This window comes from Anolis sagrei, chromosome 1 (assembly GCF_037176765.1).
Source record: "Anolis sagrei isolate rAnoSag1 chromosome 1, rAnoSag1.mat, whole genome shotgun sequence".
In the NCBI taxonomy this organism is placed as follows: domain Eukaryota; kingdom Metazoa; phylum Chordata; class Lepidosauria; order Squamata; family Dactyloidae; genus Anolis; species Anolis sagrei.
The window spans coordinates 168,456,013-168,474,293 of record NC_090021.1 but is presented as its reverse complement, the minus strand read 5'-3'; the positions used below and the strand labels follow the sequence as shown (position 1 = coordinate 168,474,293).

At 39.7% G+C, this 18,281-nt stretch overlaps 2 protein-coding genes across 4 annotated transcripts in view; both read right to left on the bottom strand.

The window, feature by feature from the left end:
• Window positions 1-1,743: 1,743 nt before the first annotated feature.
• Window positions 1,744-5,558, bottom strand: FAM237A (family with sequence similarity 237 member A). Its single transcript, XM_067463869.1, has 2 exons — window positions 5,131-5,558; window positions 1,744-1,883 (listed from the first exon to the last, which is right to left on the bottom strand). Exons 1-2 carry the CDS (start codon window positions 5,510-5,512, stop codon window positions 1,744-1,746), a joined length of 522 nt encoding a protein of 173 aa, XP_067319970.1. The 5' UTR covers window positions 5,513-5,558.
• An 8,040-nt stretch (window positions 5,559-13,598) lies between these two features.
• Window positions 13,599-18,281, bottom strand: part of ADAM23 (ADAM metallopeptidase domain 23) — an 83,982-nt gene continuing 79,299 nt past the window's right edge. For 2 of the 3 annotated variants that reach the window (XM_060782785.2, XM_060782777.2), the window contains exon 26: window positions 17,020-17,159. In XM_060782785.2, the coding sequence (XP_060638768.1) occupies window positions 17,114-17,159 (46 nt within the window). In that variant the 3' untranslated portion in view covers window positions 17,020-17,113. Of the gene's footprint in view, window positions 17,160-18,281 lie in introns of all 3 variants that reach the window. The other variant, XM_060782766.2, reaches the window with a different exon arrangement.

Here is an 18,281-nt window from a genome sequence, read left to right as displayed (position 1 = left end):
ATGATATTTTTGGTACTATTGCACCTTGAGCGAGGTTCTATTAGTCACTGTACTATAGTGGAAAGGTTTTTGATTCCTGGGATCTTTGAAATCTTTCAGTTGTATAAAGTTGGAATCATTTTATTGGAATCCTGCCTTTATGGAAGTGAGAAAGCTTTGCTTCCTACAAGATATGCTGACATCTACACTGACTCCAAATAATGTTTTTCTTCCCTATTCCTACTGCAGGTCAGCCCTGTCTACCCAAGGATGGATTGATCTCCACAGCAGAGCATGTTTATAAATCATTCTCTGATGTCATCAGCCAAGTAACTTTGCCAGCTAGGAAATATGAAGACAGTGGTACTAATCCTTTCCTTCTGCTTGATTGCCCAAGGTAAAGAAGGCAGGCACTTCATGCTCACTCAGAAATTGCCTTAGAATCAACTGGCATTAGGTACATTAAGATCACTACTGACCGAAAGGTCATGAGTTCAAAGCCAGCCCGAGTTGGAGTGAGTGTCTGACCAATTTGTGTAGCTTGCTGTCGACCTTTGCAACCCGAAAGACAGTTACATCTGTCATGTAGGAAATTTAGGTACCGCCTACGCAGGGATGCTAATTTAACTAATTTCCGATGCCATAAAAATCTCCAGTAAGCCTGCAAAGAATGAGAAGTACTCCATCAGTGTCACAATTGGATGGTGAAGCAACAGCTCCCCTGGTGGCCAGAATACCCTCATGAAAAATCGAAATGTTAAATTGCCTCTGTGTGTCTGTCTATATATGTTGTGTGTCTATGGCATTGAATGTGTGCCATGTATATGTACATTGTAATCCGCCCTGAGTCCCCTGTGGGGTGAGAAGGGCGAAATATAAATACTGTAAATAAATAAATAATAGTGGATATTCATGCAGTGCTATGGGCAAATCATTTGTACGATGATTTCCATTGTCTTTATATTCTAATAGTTTCATTCCAACAACACAGTACCACAGAAAGAAATGGACTGAGAGTAAGTGCCCAATCATTTTGATCCTGCTTGTTTTAATGGTAAAACCACAATGGAATGTTGTTATATATTTATTTATTTACCATATTTATATACCGCCTTTCTCAGCCTGAAGGCGACTCAAGGTGGTTTACAATCAGCATAATTCAATGCCCCCAACAACATAAAATATAGTTAAAACATTAACATATCGTATAAACCATATAAAATCAATAAAAGCAATAAAAAACAATAAAACACAAGTCCTCAGCATCTCATTACTAAAATCATTTTCCAGTCGCATCGTCCAATCGTTCCATGGATCTAAATTAGCCTGTTACACTGCATCTGTGAATGCTTGCTCAAAGAGCCAGGTTTTAACTTTTTTTTCGAAATGTTAGGAGGGAGAGGGACGATCTGATATTTCTAGGGAGGCCATTCCATAGCCGAGGGGCCACCGCTGAGAAGGCCCTGTCTCTCATTCCCACCAGTTGCATCTGCGAAGGAGGCAGGACTAAGAACAGGGCCTCCCCAGACGATCTTAGAGACCTAGATGGTTCATAGGGAGAGATGCATCCGGACAGGATTATATTACATTGTACTCATAGTATACAGGTATTCCTTTTCCCATTAGAAACAACATAAACTTAACTTAGAACAGAGAGAGGAGGGAGAAAAGGAGATAGATAGATAGATAGACAGACAGACAGACAGACAGACAGACAGACAGACAGATAGATAGATAGATACAGAAGGAATCAATAGTACAATTCTACATTTCATTTTTCTTCACTCCTAAGAGTCCAGTAATCCTTGTGAGCAAAGCAGGCTGTCTGTTGTGCGCATGGATGCATATTACGTTCTGTTCTTTTTTCTTTCTTACAGGAGTCCCCAGCATTTGTGAGAAGGTGCCTAGATGTTGAGGGGAAAGCAACATGAGAATATATTTCTATACCTGAAATTGTATATTTACCAACATGACCAATGCCATCTTTCATTTGATTATAATGGATCAGTCTCTCTCAAGAAAGCAACTTTTCATTGTATTGAAAGACTGATACACCATCTGGTTAGAAGCAATGGGAACGATATGACTAAAGGGAGGCTGTAGTCTGGCAGGACCTCAGGTGAGATATGATGGCACGAGATTCTCAGGAGACAGATACAGAACTTCCTTTAAGTCACCCTGATCATCTGATGAGTTGTGGATGTGGCAGAAGGTTGGAGAATAGCCATATATCCATACACTCTTGCTCCCCCTCAACGTTTTGTTCCCATAGTACACTTTCCTCCACCTGTATGAAGGCCTGTTTTGTACGACCCCATTTCTTTATGAGCTTCTTCCTCACAAATAATCTGCTCCATTCCTATCTCACTCTGAGTTTTTAATATTTTATCTCGCACATGCAGCCCGCTCATTGTCATGATTGTGAATGATTTTGCATTGTATTTTTATATTGCTTACTGTACTCATATATTTTATGTATTTTACTGTGTTGTTGTTTGTGCCTTGGTTTTTATTTTATTGTAATATGCTGTTAGGCTTGGCCTCATGTAAGCCGCACCGAGTCCCTGTTGGGGAGATGGTGGCGGGGTATAAATAAAGATTATTATTATTATTATTAGTACTATTGTATTGTCAAAGGCTTTCATGGCCAGAAACATTGGGTTGTTGTAGGTTTTTCGGGCTATATGGCCATGTTCTCGAGGCATTCTCTCCTGACGTTTTGCCTGCATCTATGGCAAGCATCCTCAGAGGTAGTGAGGTCTGTTGGAACTAGGAAAAGGGATTTATATATCTGTGAAAAGACCAGGGTGGGACAAAGGACTCTTGCCTGCTGGAGCTAGGTGTGAATGTTTCAACTGACCACCTTGATTAGCATTTGATGGCCTGGCAGTGCCTGGAGCAATCTTTTGTTGAGAGGTGATTAGATGTCCCTGATTGTTTTGCCTCTGCTGTTTTGCTGTTTTAATTTTAGAGTTTTTTAATACTGGTAGCCAGATTTTGTTCCAAACTATCTTCAAAGGCAGCCCCACATAGAGAGTGTTGTAGAAGTCCAAATGGGAGGTAACCAAGGCTTGGACTACCATGGCCACAGCTGGTGCACAAGTTTTAATTGTGTGAGAGTTTTCTTGGCCACCACCAACACCTGAGGTTCAGTGCTGAGTCCAAGCTGTGAACCTGCATCTTCAGGGGGAGTGTGACCCCATCCAACACAGGCTGTAATCCCACACCCTGATCCATCTTCAGACTGACCAGGAGTACCTCTGTTTTGTCTGGATTTAGTTTCAGCTTGTTGGCCTTCATCCAGTCAATTACTTATGACAGGCACCGGTTTAGGGGCAGGACAGCATCCTTGGCTTTCGGTGGAATGGAGTAATAGAGTTGAGTGTTGAACTCCAAAACTCTGGATGATCTCTCCCAGCGGTTTCATGCAAATGTTAAACAGCATGGGGGACAGAGCTAAACCCTGAGGGACCCCACGGGTCACTGGCCAGGGTGTCCCCTGGCACCACCATCTGGGTCTGACCCTTCAGGAAGGACCAGAGCCACTGAAAAACAATGCCTCCCAGTCCCATCCCAGAGAGCCAAGTCAGAAGGATACCATGACTGATGGTATCGAAAGCTGCTGAGAGGTCCAGGAGAACTAGCAGGGACACGCTCTCCCTGTCTAGCTCTCTTGATAGATTATCAGCATGGGAATCAGATTCAGGATTTAAAATAGAAAAGAAACAATGGGCCTTAATCTGAAAAACTCAAGCGCATAAATTAATTTCAGCACAAGTGAGACAAAATGTATTGAAAATTATATAGAGCACTACTATCCACTTAAACGACATAGAATTAATAATAGTATGCATGGGATAGGTTTGATAATAGGATAGGTTGTTTTAAGTGGCATTGAATCTTGCCGGAGTTGTAAGCCGCCTTGAGTCTCCCTATGGGGTCGAGAAAGGTAGGGCATAAATGAAGCAAATAAATAAATAATAGTATCCCTAAACTACAATATGTTGGAGAAAGTTGGAGAAACTGGGGATGGTACAATATGTTGGAGAAAGTTGGAGAAACTGGGGATGGGAGCCACATGTGGATAATGTGCCCAAAAGATTCTGGGATGAAGTTCTATTGTGGATAAAGCAAATGGTGAGAGAAACAATACATTTCAGGGGAGCTTTATTACTGATCTCTGTATTAAAAAGTGAGAATAAGGATTTGGTAAATAAAAATCTTCTAGTATTCATGCTATGTGCCACAATACTTGAAATAGTCAGAACGTGGGGGAAAAAAGCTAGAGAATTTATCAGTAAAGAATTGGTTAAATAAGATAATTTATTTAACCAATAAATTAACATATAAATTAATATTGGCAAAAGGAAGAACAAAAGAAGACCTAATTGAAAATACATGGAAGCCATTTATTATGTGCATGTGCAAAAGTAATGGCAAATTTAAATGACCAAATGACCAAGAAAAATTATGCATGAACAATGAGAAAACCACAACTATATGCAATGGAGAAAATTAGAATAAGCAACAGAAGTGGAACATCTGTATTTGTATAAAGCTATGTGAACTATGTGGGCAGGGGTGTATAGATCTGGGAATAGTTAATGTAACAGTGCAATTGTATTGTGTTAAATGTTTTTTAATTAAATAAAAAATAGCACAGGTGACTCATGGAGTGAGAGCAGTTCATGGCTTGCTTTCCCCCCCACACTTCTTTCAGACCAGAGCAATACTGATGTGGGAAGAAGCTATGCAATGGGAAATTTCACTTGTATTGTGGCAAAATTTGGAAATTATTTGTAAAAGTTATTTGTTGTCCTGATTGATTAAAATATTTGAAAACAATATAGCAAATCATTTTTTAGTTAAATAGGTATCCTCAAACTGCCACTCTCCAAAATTCCTGACCATTGAACAAGCTGCTGGGCAGCTAGGGCTTCTATGATAGCTATAACTCTAATATTTCTATGCCCTAGTCTGCAAACATCCAACATTGCCTCCTCATATGGAAAAGCCATTTTGCCCCAGAAGTCACCATTAAGTTTGGCAGGTTTTTGCCATGACAAAATTCAATACCTTTTATGTGCATCGTCCCTTCATTCTTGACATACCGTCCATGTGTGGTGAAGATACAGTAATAGCCGTACTTACTTCTTATGTCCATTTGCTTTTGGTCTTCACCAAGCTGCCTTTTCCCCAGACCATGTGTTCTGGAAAGGACACAGTCCACATAGATATCCCAGAAGAGCTGTGCTAAATCCCAGAAGAGCGCACCATGCTCCAAGTTCTCTGATGACTTTAGGGAGACCATGAAGTCCCAAAAGCTACTAACAGAGTCAGAAACATGTAGGTTCCTCATCTCCAACAAAATGGCAGATGAGGATTCCCAACACTGGGGATCAGCTTGGCCAAGAGCCTGAGGATCAATCTGGCTGTAACAGAAGGAAGGTGCCATATAAAAGAAGCCCACGATGAACAGAAAACAGACGGATCTCATATTGTGGTGAATCTCTCCTCTGATGCCAGAATCCATCGACTTTCTGGAGTCTGTCAAGAGCACAAAGAGTATAACAATCCCATACCTTTGAGGTAATTTGTAGAATACATGCTTTGTATACAAAATTACAAAACCAGTTCTCCAGGTAGTGTAGACCAGAGGTTCTCAAAATGTGCTCCATGGATCCCTTCAGCTCTGTGAAGCATACTGAGGAGTTCCATGGTTCCCTCCTCCAAGCTTTCCTTCCTCCTTTCTGCTTCTCCCCTCACTTCCCTTGCCACCAAAAGCCCTTTCCCCTTGCCTTCCTTACTTCTAAAACTCTATTTCCCACTGCTCAGGGAGTGCTTTGATTGTCCTTTTCCTACATAACAGGAGGGAGTTGGACTGCATGGTCCCTGGGGTCTTCCACTGAAATACTATTAGATTTATATTGGTTAAAATGGTTCTTCGTTTTAAATATTGCATTGTTCTTTCTTTCCCTTTTTTTGCACTACAAATGTAATATGTGCAGTATGCCTAGGAATTGATTTATTTTTTCCCCAATTAGTTCACACAAGCACTCTCCATCTGGCCTGTCTGTCAAATTTTAAAACACAATGTGTCAAAAAGCTTGCATATGCCTGATATATGTATGTTATATATAATATAATATATAAACATTTCTTGGGGCTCCACAAGAAACGTTTTGTTGCTACTAAGGGTTTGCAATGTACTTTTCCTAAGTTTTGGAAAGGATCAGGGCTGTTTCTGTTGCAGCCAATTGAGTGTATTGTTATCTCATGTATATAGTAAGCTACTGTGTGTTTGTACTTTGAGCATTGTGTTCAATGCTGGGAGCATTGCGTTCTGTGATTTGCTTGAGGGCTCGTTCTGAGTTGAAAAGCCTTTGGTTGGTGCCAGAACAGCATCCTGAAGATAAATTTTGTTTATACAAGACAAGGTCAGTCTGCTGACAACAAAGGAAAGAAGGACTGTATATTGTTCCCTGTTACTTTCCTGCATTTTGCTGTTGAATGAAGACAACTCATCGAAGATATTGTTTTGTATTACATTTTGGTGAGAGCAATTCTTTTGTTTTGTTTTTGTATGCTGTGAATACAACTTCATTTTCTTTTCTACTTAAAGCAACAGACTTATGTGTTTTTATGAGTTACTTTATCACACTTAGAGTTACAAGGTCTAGAGTCATTCTGTGGGCTACTTATGCTAAACACTGACATGTTTGCTTCAAAAAGAGCTCTGCGACTGAAAAACTTTGGAAACCACTGGTATAGACAGTCCTTAGCCTTAGTCCTTAGCTTTAGATTATGTCAGTGGTCTGCTTTAGTGTAAGGAGGTTCCCTCTGCTACTTGGGTTGAGTACTTGAGTCCATTTTTCTCTAATAATGTTCCAAATATCAAATAAAGAAAAGTCCAAAAGCATAGGAAACTGTTATCCAGGAGGAGGGTGTTGAAATTCCTTGGAGCATGCCTAAACTACTTCATGTGGGGCTATGATATCCAAGCTATTTTGTTGAGGTGGAGTTTTATGTATTTTTGTAGTACATGCTAAGGATACAACCTACCTTTTGTCATTCCTTCTATTAGCAAACTCAGGTGATGAGTGCCAAATGGATTATCAGTAATATGAAGCTACCAAGAAATGAGAAGGAAATATCAGGATGCCAATATATTTTGGTCAATCATTTCTTCATTGTGATAGAGAAGTTGTGAGACAGGAGAAACACCCACTTTGGGCCTTTCCACACAGCCATATAACCCAGAATATCAAGGCAGATAATCCACAGTATCTGCTTTGAACTGGGTTTTCTGAGTCTATGTTGCCACATAATGCAGATTTTATACAGCTGTGTGGAAGGGGCCTTTGTCATGCCTCTTTATAAATAGATCTTCAACAAAGTTTCAAAAGCTCTACTAAGGGTGGAGAGATCTGTCCAGGGTGCTGAAGTGTATTATATCTACCTTAATAGCTCCTTAGTATTTGTTAGTTCCTGCTTTCTCCTTTTCTTGCTGCCTAATATTGCTTCTTCTTCTGCATCTATTTCAGTACTTCTTCAGTTGTGTTTTCCTTTTCTCTGTCCTCCCCCACCTCCATTTTCTTGGCAGTACTGAGAGTCTGAGATACTTGGAGCCCAAACGGTGTTTAACAATCAACCATTTCCCGAGCAAGAAGTCAGCAAAGCCTTATGGAGGGCCATCATAAATCCTAACACTACACAAGGAGATATATTGAGTATTTATTTATTTATTTACTATATTTGTATACCGCCCTTCTCAGCCCTCAGGTGACAGGGCGGTTTACAATGGCAACTATTTGATGCCCCAAAATACCATAAAACATTTAAAAACATTAACCCAGAATATAAAATCATAACAAGAGTATTAAAAACATAAATCATTTGTATCTCCTAATAAAAACATTGTCCAATCTCGTTGTCCAGTCGTTCCAAATTCCTATGTCTTTTACCTTGCATTTTCAAACACTTTCAAAGTCTTGACTGTTTTACGAATTGTTAAGAGGAAGGGGGGGTGATCTAATGTCCCCAGGAAGGGTGTTCCATAGCCGAGGGGCCACCACTGAGAAGGCCGTCTCTCATCCCCACCAAACTATTTGTGACGCAGGCGGGATCAAGAGCAGGGCATCCCCGGATGGAAGTCCTAGCAAGTTTATAAGGAAAGATGCGTTCAGACAGGTAAGTTGGGCCAGAACTGTTTAGGGCTTTATAGGCCCTATAAAGTAGCTTTGATTTTTGTTTAGATTTGATCGTGGGTCATATTTCAGAGGTATGTCTGAGTTTCTCAGCTGCCTTGCAAGCTTAGAAACTATTTTTGCTGTTGTTATGTCAGCTCCAACTTGTGGTAACCTTATCTCAGGGCTTTCTTTGGAGATGTGTCATTGTGGTTTTCTAAGATTGAGAGCCTGTGACTTGTGCAAATTCATCCAGTAGGTTTCCATGGCTGAGAGGTTTCAAACCCTGATCTCCCAGAATCATAGTCTAACACTCAAATCACCACACTGGCTCTTCACACATCATGCTGACTGTCTGAATGGAGAGGTCTCCAAGTGCCTAAAGCAGTTGCTTTTCACCTTTGCTTCGCAGTGGATTCCCAAGGCCCCTCCTTGGTACTGAAACTGGGGCAAATCCTCACCACCCCTTCTTGCTGTAGAGGAATAAGGAGTGATAATATATACACTTACCTATTTGAATCCAGTGAGGTTTCCTTAAGTAAAATAACAAATTGTAGCTAGACAATACTGCCTTAGTGGTAACTTTCTCTGTCATGAGAATCTGAAATCTGCTTCGGATGTGTGCCCATGGCTTTCTTTTCTTTATGTGGGAGTGTATGGTTTTTCTTTATCTTGCGTCAAAGCTCGTCGCAGATCATTCCCCTCCCCCCCCCCCCACCTTTCAGGTTCAATCTATGAAGCAGATTCATTTCTGGCCCTCCTACGGTTATGCCTTGCCTTGTGAGCACTTCGAAATAAATTAGTTTCAGTTCCCACTTGGAAGTAATGCAAAGACTGGACTGAAATCATGTAGTAGTCCTTCTGTAATCTCAGCAGCTGAGAGTAGTGAGTGGGCTGAAAAAGCATCCATGATGAGAGGGATGAGAGGCATAAATGCAGTTCTGCTGCGAAGTACTAAACCTCTCCTTGAATTGGAGGGAAGAGTCCATCAATTGGTTCAGACAAGGGCAAATTTTTAATTAGGTTCTTTTTTAGGACAAATTTGATTTCAACAAAAGATTAAGTCTACATGTATATTCTTTTCCAGAAAAGTGTATATAGGGTTAGTCTTGAACAGGCATGTTACCATTCCAATTATTGGAACATGAACATTCTCGATTTTGGCAACATTATTGCCTGGATCAAGCTGTGCCTTATGTGTCCAGAAAGATGTCAGTCTGTGAAAAATCACCAAGGAATGGTAGGAAGTGATGTCACTAAAACTTGCATGAGAGTTAATATTTATAAGCCTAGCCCTTTTCCTTTCTTCATGTGACGTATATAGGAGAGGCAAAGTGACCCATTTAAGGTGGAATCGGGTGTCAAACAGGGATGTATTATCGCCCCAACTTTATTCTCCATCTTCATCGCTATGATACTTCACCTTGTTGATGGGAAGCTTCCCACCGAAGTGGAAATCATCTATCGGACAGATGGCAAGCTATTCAACCTCAGCAGACTGAAAGCCAAAACCAAGGTTACAACAACATGTTATAGAACTCCGGTATGCTGATGTGCGCATTCAGAAGAAGATCTACAAGCCGCTCTAAACATCTTTGCAGAAGTATACGAGAAGCTCGGCCTGTCATTGAACATTGAGAAAACCAAAGTGCTGTTCCAGCAGACACCAGCAAACCCCTCCAATGCCAGAGATACAGCTTAATGGTGTAACATTAGAAAATGTTGATCATTTCCGCTACCTTGGCAGCCACCTCTCCACCAAAGTCAACATCGACACCGAAATACAACACGGCCTGAGCTCTGCGAGCGCAGCATTTTTCCGAATGAAGCAGAGTGTTTGAGGACCGCGACATCCATAGGGATACCAAGGTGCTTGTTTATAGAGCTATTGTCCTCCCAACCCTGCTATATGCTTGTGAGACGCGGACTGTCTACAGACGTCACATGCAACTCCTGGAACGATTCTATCAGCGCTGCCTCCAGAAAATCCTGCAAATATCTTGGGAAGACAGGCGGACAAACATCAGTGTGCTGGAAGAAACAAAGACCACCAGCATTGAAGCGATGGTCCTCCGCCATCAACTCCGGTGGACCGGCCACGTAGTCCGGATGCCTGACCACCGTCTCCCTAAGCAGTTGCTCTACTCCAAACTCAAGAACGGAAAACAGAATGTTGGTGGGCAGGAAAAGAGATTTAAAGATGGGCTCAAAGCCAACCTTAAAAACTCTGGCATAGACACGGAGAACTGGGAAGCCCTGGCCTTTGGGCGCTCAAGCTGGAGGTCAGCTGTGACCAGCAGTGCTGAGGAACCTGAAGAGGCACGAATGGAGGGCGAAAGGGAGAAGCATGCCAAGAGGAAGGCATGTCAAGCCAACCCTGACCGAGACCACCTTCCACCTGGAAACCAATGCCCTCACTGCGGAAGAAGATGCAGAGCAAGAATCGGCCTCCACAGCCACATACGGACCCACAAGAATACTGGAAGACAATCCTCCTCGGAAAACGAGGGATCGCCTAAGTAAGTAAGTAAGGAGAGGCAATGCAATATTCCTGTACTATTCCAAAAAGCAGAAGGAAAGTTGCTCTCCTTGCCAGGAATGTGACATACAAGTGAAACCTGTTTTTATCAAACTGCAGAACTCACAATATTATGCCCTTTCTAGATGTAGACCAAAGACAGGAGTCATTCACCAGATTTTTAGACATTGTTCCATCATTCTACACCTTTTCTCTTGCTGGCTAGGGCTGATGGGAATTGCTGTCCAGCAATATATGCAAAAAGGTCATACATTCCTCACCTGTGATGTAGAAAATACTTTTTAATGGGCGTATAACCTTTTGAGCATCAGCATGGCATAAGGATTTCAGCTATGACTCCAGCTGCAAATCAGGTTTTGAATTCTCGCTTCATCACTGGGTGATCTTGGGCACGCTCTCTCAGCCTCAAAGGAACACAATGACAAACCCCTTTTAAACAAATATTGCCAAGAAAATCCTATTATAAGTTTTCCTTAGGGTCTAACGTAAGTCAGAAATGACTTTTTCTGTAGCAATGCCTTGATCACATCAGAAGAACATTGAAAACAACAATAAAGACATCAGTAATTAACCACACATGCCCTGCAGACTAGCTTTCTCCTTTCAGTCACTCCGAATACTTTTATCGAAGACTTGACTATTAATTTTAATGATCCCTTAAATGTATAATGTATATTCTGGGGACAAAAACATTCCTCCAATGGCTTTTATTGTTGGGATGCAAATGCACATCTTTGACAAGTCAATAACATCATTATATTTTTCTTTCCTGCTTTTGCCCATTAGCTTTTTTTTTTGTAGGCAATGAAAGAGTCAATTTCTGAGTACATCCCATCTGCAAAAAGAATGATTCACTCTGGTTCAATGGATTCTCAAGGAAAGTCTTGTTTGTGGGGAAGGGTTGGAAATGAAGGTTGATGATAAAAAAGGTTTCCCCTGACATTAAGTCTAGTCGTGTCCAACTCCAGGGGGTGGTGCTCATCTCCATTCATGGTCATGTGGCCGGCATGACTGCATGGAGCGCCATTACCTTCCTATTGACTATATCAAGGCTAATCCCATTATAGGAGGTGGAGAAGGTAAAGATATTATTTGACCTTCAGGCTGGCTTTGTTCATCCCTTTCAAAGGGAAACTTTTTTTTTGTCGTCAGGAGCCACTTGAGAAACTGCAAGTTGCTTCTGGTGTGAGAGAATTGGCCGTCTGCAAGGATGTTGTCCAGGGGACACCCGGATGAATTGATGTTTTTATCATCCTCGTGGGAGGCTTCTCTCATGTCCCCGCATGAGGAGCTGGAGCTGATAGAGGGAGCTCATCCGCCTCTCCCCGGATTCGAACCTGCAACCTGTCAGTCTTCAGTCCTGCCAGCACAGGGGTTTAACCCACTGCGCCACCGGAAGAAATCTTCCCTAAAGTGCCAATGGGAGTTCCAGTTGGTTTTGGATAGACATGCTTAAGATTGTGAATTCAGGATGTATGCATTATAATTGCATATTTGCATTTCAAAAATATTGCTGCAGTAATGATGAAGGCATGATTCTACAAAACATTTTGTAAGTCTGCATTTCATATTCCTGTTGAAGAAGATTAGGGTCTGATCCACCATGGTTATAATGTGGGAAAGAGAGGGAAGCCATGACAACCCATTGAACTTTGAGTCTGAAGCAAGGATTTTCATCACATTGTAGACAGTATCATGTTAGAGACATATAGCAATAAAAGTCTACCATTTGCCTCTACATGTCCTCTTGTTTTTTGTCTCGGTCACTGCAGAGGTTAGTATTCTTGTCCACCCTCTGCAACACTAAACACTCTCTGGTCTAGTAATCACTATTTTGCTGCAATAGGTCTTTGCATGTCCATTCCTTGGCTAGTGGAAAGTGGGGCAGGGAAATGGAAGAAACATTTGATTATGCTCCATAGCCAGGTGCAGACTAATATCATCCTCCAAGACCCAAGTTGATGATGCTAGTGGATTACTGCCACTTTGGGGTAATCGCAACCGAGTTCCACTTGATAAATTCTTTGTGCTATTCTGGGCCATATAGAATCTTGGCCTAAATGCATTTATCGGTTCAACCATGTTTGAGCATATTGGGAATGGAAATGGTGGTGAAAAGGACTGGTTTATACATGGGAAGGACCTTACCATTTGGATGGAGGTCTCCACCTTTCTAGGCAATTGGTTGCATTCCAAACCAAAGTCACTGTTAAGAAGTTCCTTCTAGTATTAGTTCAACATGTACTCTAGTGACTTAAAATCATTGGACTCTGGGGCAGCAGAGAACAGGTCTGCCCCTTCATTATGTGGCAGTCCTTGAGATATTTAAAGACTGAGGGGTGATATTATTGTCATCTCTCAATCTTCTCACCAAGCAGAACATGCCCATTTTGTCCAACCTTTCCACATAAGTTCTCCATACGTCTCAGTATCCTTGTTGCCTTTCTCTCAATCTGCTCCAACTTGTCTATGTCCTTAAAAAAACTTAAAATACACATTAAAACTCTTTCTTAGGGGGCTTGGCCGAATATTTCCAGATATAATTTCTTCACAGATATGGAAATCTGCTCCAAGTATTACCACACCCTACAAAATGTAATATAATTGATCTACAGGGGAAATGCACTATTATTCTTTTACATAATAAAGTGACCCTTCTACACAATACATATATGCTAACTCATATTTGAATATTTTTTTCTAGACACATATAAACCTATTTAACATTCTAGCTGTACTAACGGGAGAGACATCGGACAGCACTCACAATCATGTTTACCTCCAGTGTTCTGATGAAGAGTGACCAATTTTATTATTTTCTGGCTAGGTGTAGAATACAGAAATGTAATCTAATGACAATGCAAGGCAACAGAAAAAAAAGATAAATATACCAGTTGTAACTTTCCATGTTCATGAAGTTTTTAATACTCATTTACTAAGATGCAGAACGACAACTGAATTTTCATCCATCAGCAGCCAACAAGAAATGAATGAGTATAAACTGTAAACAAAAGTGAATTTGTCATATTGTGCACGTCAAAAATAATTACAAATAATTTTAAAGGAAGATTAAGAGTGAAAGCAACAATGAATAGAAAATGATTGATAGCTTCTTACATCAAAAATAAATTCAAGTATTATTTTGTAAAGTTCCTCAGACATTTGTCTTTGAATTTTTAGTTTGTGCAATACCTATAATTGCATAGTAAAGAAAACTTTGTAAAACTTCAGTTCTATGTAATTTATTTTAACATGCACCTAGGATATATTTTTGTTAACCTGCGTAGTGGAGATTTCCCATTAGTAAAGAATTTGCTCAATTCAGTGGAATCATGCAGCATATCAACGTAAGCTATATAAAATTTCCATACATTTTTCTGTCAAGATGAATTTTTTTCAATGGAATAAAACTAAAGTGACTGAAATGGGAACATAACATTTATTTTGTCAAACACCATTAACATGACATTGATTATGGTTAAAAGAAACTAAGAAGCACGTGTTCTCTACAAAATGTGGTAAATGAAGACTTACAAAATAAATATCGGCCTTAACAGGGTTGATTGCATTAACTGTAGTACCACAGAAAACGTTATAATCCATTCCCGTGAACTAGGTGGTTGCGTGGTCATTTACATTCTATACAAGTCTGTGTTTTTTAAACACACATACACATAAACAGAACAGCAGAGGAGAAATTTAGACAAGAAATTATATTTCTTATGAAACTGCTAGTGTAACAAAAAGTTACACCAACCCTTACCATATGTACATAATTGGGGACCAGTGTGGTCTAATTAAAATATCACATCGCACGTTTACAATGTTTTGTGAAGAACGTCAAGATTTTTTTTCTTTTTAAAGTACAACGATTTGATTTTTTGTAACCATATTCAATGGCATTGCCTACTGTGGTTACCACATTGCTCCCAGAACATAACCTAAAAGGAGCCCTTAGCACCTATTTAGATATAATTTGCCCAAATATATTCAAATGTGAAGTTGCTTTGAGCAAAATAGTTCAACAAGTCAATATGATTTAGGAAGAAATTTTGAAAAGGAGTTTATCAAACTCATATTTATAATTTTTAGAGGCTCAGATCCAATGTTGGTTTTTTGGTAGAGAAAAGAAGTAAAATACATTACCTTCAAAATCATAATTAGATGTATCAGAGCATTTTGATCCTATTTCCCATGTTATTTGCTCATAATGTAGTAACTGTTTGGCAATGAAGATGTGAGAACACCCATCAGATAGATAGCTGTGCCCTCATGGGAATGGCTCCAACTGGGAAGACACAACTGAGAAGATAACTTGAGGAAGATATTTTAAAGAATTGATTCTTTTTTTTTACTATACAGTTAAGTATAAAAACAGAGACGCCGTCCTTTTAAAATATAACTGGCTAAGATCCAAGGGGTATTCCTGATAAAAGAATGGCTTTTCATGCCACCTCCCAATCTATCCAGAGGGCTGGGAACCACTGGAGCTGGTTTGAGGCTTTTTTAAGGAGAGAAGGCTGGAGGAGAGGAGGAAAGCTCTGTCAGTTGCATGAGATCAGGCTGAGAGACAATGTGGTTGGAAGCTCAAAATGATGAGAGGTTTAATGTAGAATGACTTGCCACTGGTACCATTTCCCTCCATGGATGGAAAACCTCTGAGTGCACTTTATGGAGCTACCACTGAGATGTTGATTTGGACATCAGCAGAAATGCAATACACAACTACTCTTCAGATTGTGTACTCATTCAGGCACACTTGGTTCATCATCCCATTCATTGTAATATGTTGATATCACCATTGTTGCTCTTCACATTTACACTAGATAAAGATGGCCAAATTTGTCTTGGCTTAGAGGTTTGCGAGGGGTCTTGGTATCTAAATCCACTCTCATGTTTAAGCATGAAGAAGTGCTACTGGGTCAATTATTATATTCTCTTTTATTTTGCTAAATAGACTGAGCCATGAGAGTAACCACAAGTAGTTTAGGAAGTAACATTCGAGGCTGTGCTTTCAAAGATCAATATGAAATAAAATAAATTTTGAAAAGAAAGAGTATTTAGATTATTTTACAAACTGATCAGAAAGGTGAATCTGGGAGGTGGGGTGAGGGGGTTGCTGGGGACTATAAAATAATATACGGGAAAGCCTTAACCTATTAAAAGCTCTCAGCATTTATGAGTATTAAGGCTTATTTAGGCTTTTTTTTCCTTTCATACAATGTTTACAGAAAGGAAAACAGATGGTAAAAATAAAAAGTTTAAAGCTTGGCACTTTTGTGATTAATTTGAGAAGGTGTCAACTTCTTACAATATATACAAAATATCTGCATGACAGCAAATAATGCATCTGGAAAGAGGAAAACGCATTGCATACATATGCATTTACACATATGGATAAGTCTTGGAAGGGTTAGGTGTTGTTGGGTTTGGGTTTTTTGTTTTTTGGTTTCAAGCATACAAATTTTAGAAGCACGCCTGTTTTCTATTGGAATTTCCTGTGTCTGCATGCGGAATGCCTTTTTAGAGCAAGCCCAAAACCTCCACTATACACCATGCTGTTTTTTTTTAGACAGAAAGCAAAACTTGAAGGAGATATAACTGCATATAGAACAAAACCTTTAAATAAAGTGTTACACCAGAGTAATATGGAGAGATTCTGAGAGTAATGACAACAATGTCTTATTTTCAAACTGAAAAACATACATCATCATGGCATGGCCTGCCACACTCCAAAGTGGTTTGTCCAAAAAGCAAACGAAGAATAATGACAAATACATATATCAGAAAAGGCATTGCAGTGCGCAAAGAACAATATGTGTAGCAGTGGTGGAATGTGATTTCTTAAGAACCCAGAATCAATTTTCCTATGTCACGTTTGGTTTGTACTATTTTCTTGGTATGAAGATTTTGCTTGGGGTCAGTTGGTTAGCTTGTTTGCTGTGTATACGCCATGCAGTTTACCGCTTCAAAAGTTAGCTTATCATGCCACTGCAGTCTGTCATTAATATTAAAAGGTCATGCGAACGCAAGTTATCAGTTAAGAAACTCTTTACCTATTTGAATGTTTTGAAACAGTTCTCTTATTGCACTTGATTTGTTCATTCCGTTCTTAGGTTGGATTTTTTTTTTTAAAGAAAAGTTAGGTCAAAATAGTTCATTTATAACATCTGTCTTGTCTCTAACACTCTAAAAAAAAGAGAGAAATGAATGGAGGGAATTCTTGAACTTGAATCTCCAAAAAGGACAGCTTTCCTTCAGCCCTTTCATAAATAACTCAACTTGCAGTTTGTAGCAAATGATTTGCTTCAATTTTCCGCTGCAGTGATATATTTTCTGCACAGCTGCTACAAAAAGCCACCATATCCCAAATCCAGTGATGTACCAAAAAACTCTTCCAATGGCTTCCTTAGATACCTGAATTATTTGGATCATATCTTCTCTTCTTGACATTTCTTCCAGTTAAGGAAGAGAGAAAATAGTGAGAGAAAGGGAAACAAGAAATATGTTAGTCATAATTGGAAACAAAGCTGCGTTATAATCACATTATAGAAAGGACTTACGTGAAGACACTCCAGATTTCAACTTGAAATAAACCAATTGATAGCTTCATGTGAAGAGAAGGTTTTGATGCGTAGTTCTGATATAATTTCTTATATGTATGAAAGTGCTTGTACTAAATCTTCATTCTCTATTGTGAAATAATAATGACTGATTGCACAGAGAAAAAAAACCCTGCCATATACAAACATCTGCTCTTTAAACTGGCTCCAGTGAAGCCAATACAGGTTTATTTCAATGCAAATCCATTTGTGTGTCCTAAGTCAGCCTTTCCTACAACATGGAACATAATATTTTCCATTTCTGCTCAGGAGATGCTCAGAAACTGCTTTTGAAGGAGAATGGACCCCAGCATGTGTTAGTTTTGCCATTGCAATTTCGCAGCTGTCATTAGCAAACAATAAGCTTTTATATGTAAATAAATGTCCATTCTCCTGTCACACCGATATCCTATATAAATAAACAGCAAGACATTACAAGGCAACACAAAAACTGGATGCAACCTCCCCATAATCTGGCTTTATGTGGGGCATCAAGCAAGGGGCTCATGCATTTAGTCTGAACACTGGGCGTGTGCATTGCTACCGCCACCAAATTGTCATGCACTAAAACATAGAACAGAATTTCACGGATTCCCTATCATCGTGGAACATAAAGCCTTGGTCTTTTTGACTGCATGCTCCTCCAACTCTTCCTGCAGAAAAGACGCTCTGAAAATATTTTTCCCCTTTTGTCTTGAAAATTTTGTGGATAGCAACAAGAAGGCAGTGCCTTTAGGGATTTATTTTTTTGTGCCACATATCCATTGTAAGCATGCACTTTATGGATCAACGTTTTCAGATGTTTTATAGCATCCATCTTCATAGCTTTTTGTGCAAGGATTGCACCCCCATTAATACATATAAATCATAGTGACTGAATTATTTTGCTATAACAGAATAATCTCACTACTGCTCAGGGAGTAATGGCAGAACTAAACTTTCTACTCATCAAGGTTTTCTTCCTCTTTTTTGCCC

What these genes read in the sequence shown, in the direction of transcription:
- FAM237A (XM_067463869.1), bottom strand. Translation starts at nt 5,512, where the DNA reads ATGGATTCTGGCATCAGAGGAGAGATTCACCACAATATGAGATCCGTC. An exon ending in AAAGCAAATGGACATAAGAA is followed by an intron (nt 1,884 to 5,130) that starts GTAAGTACGGCT and finishes CTCAACATCTAG; the next exon opens with GCACCTTCTCACAAATGCTG.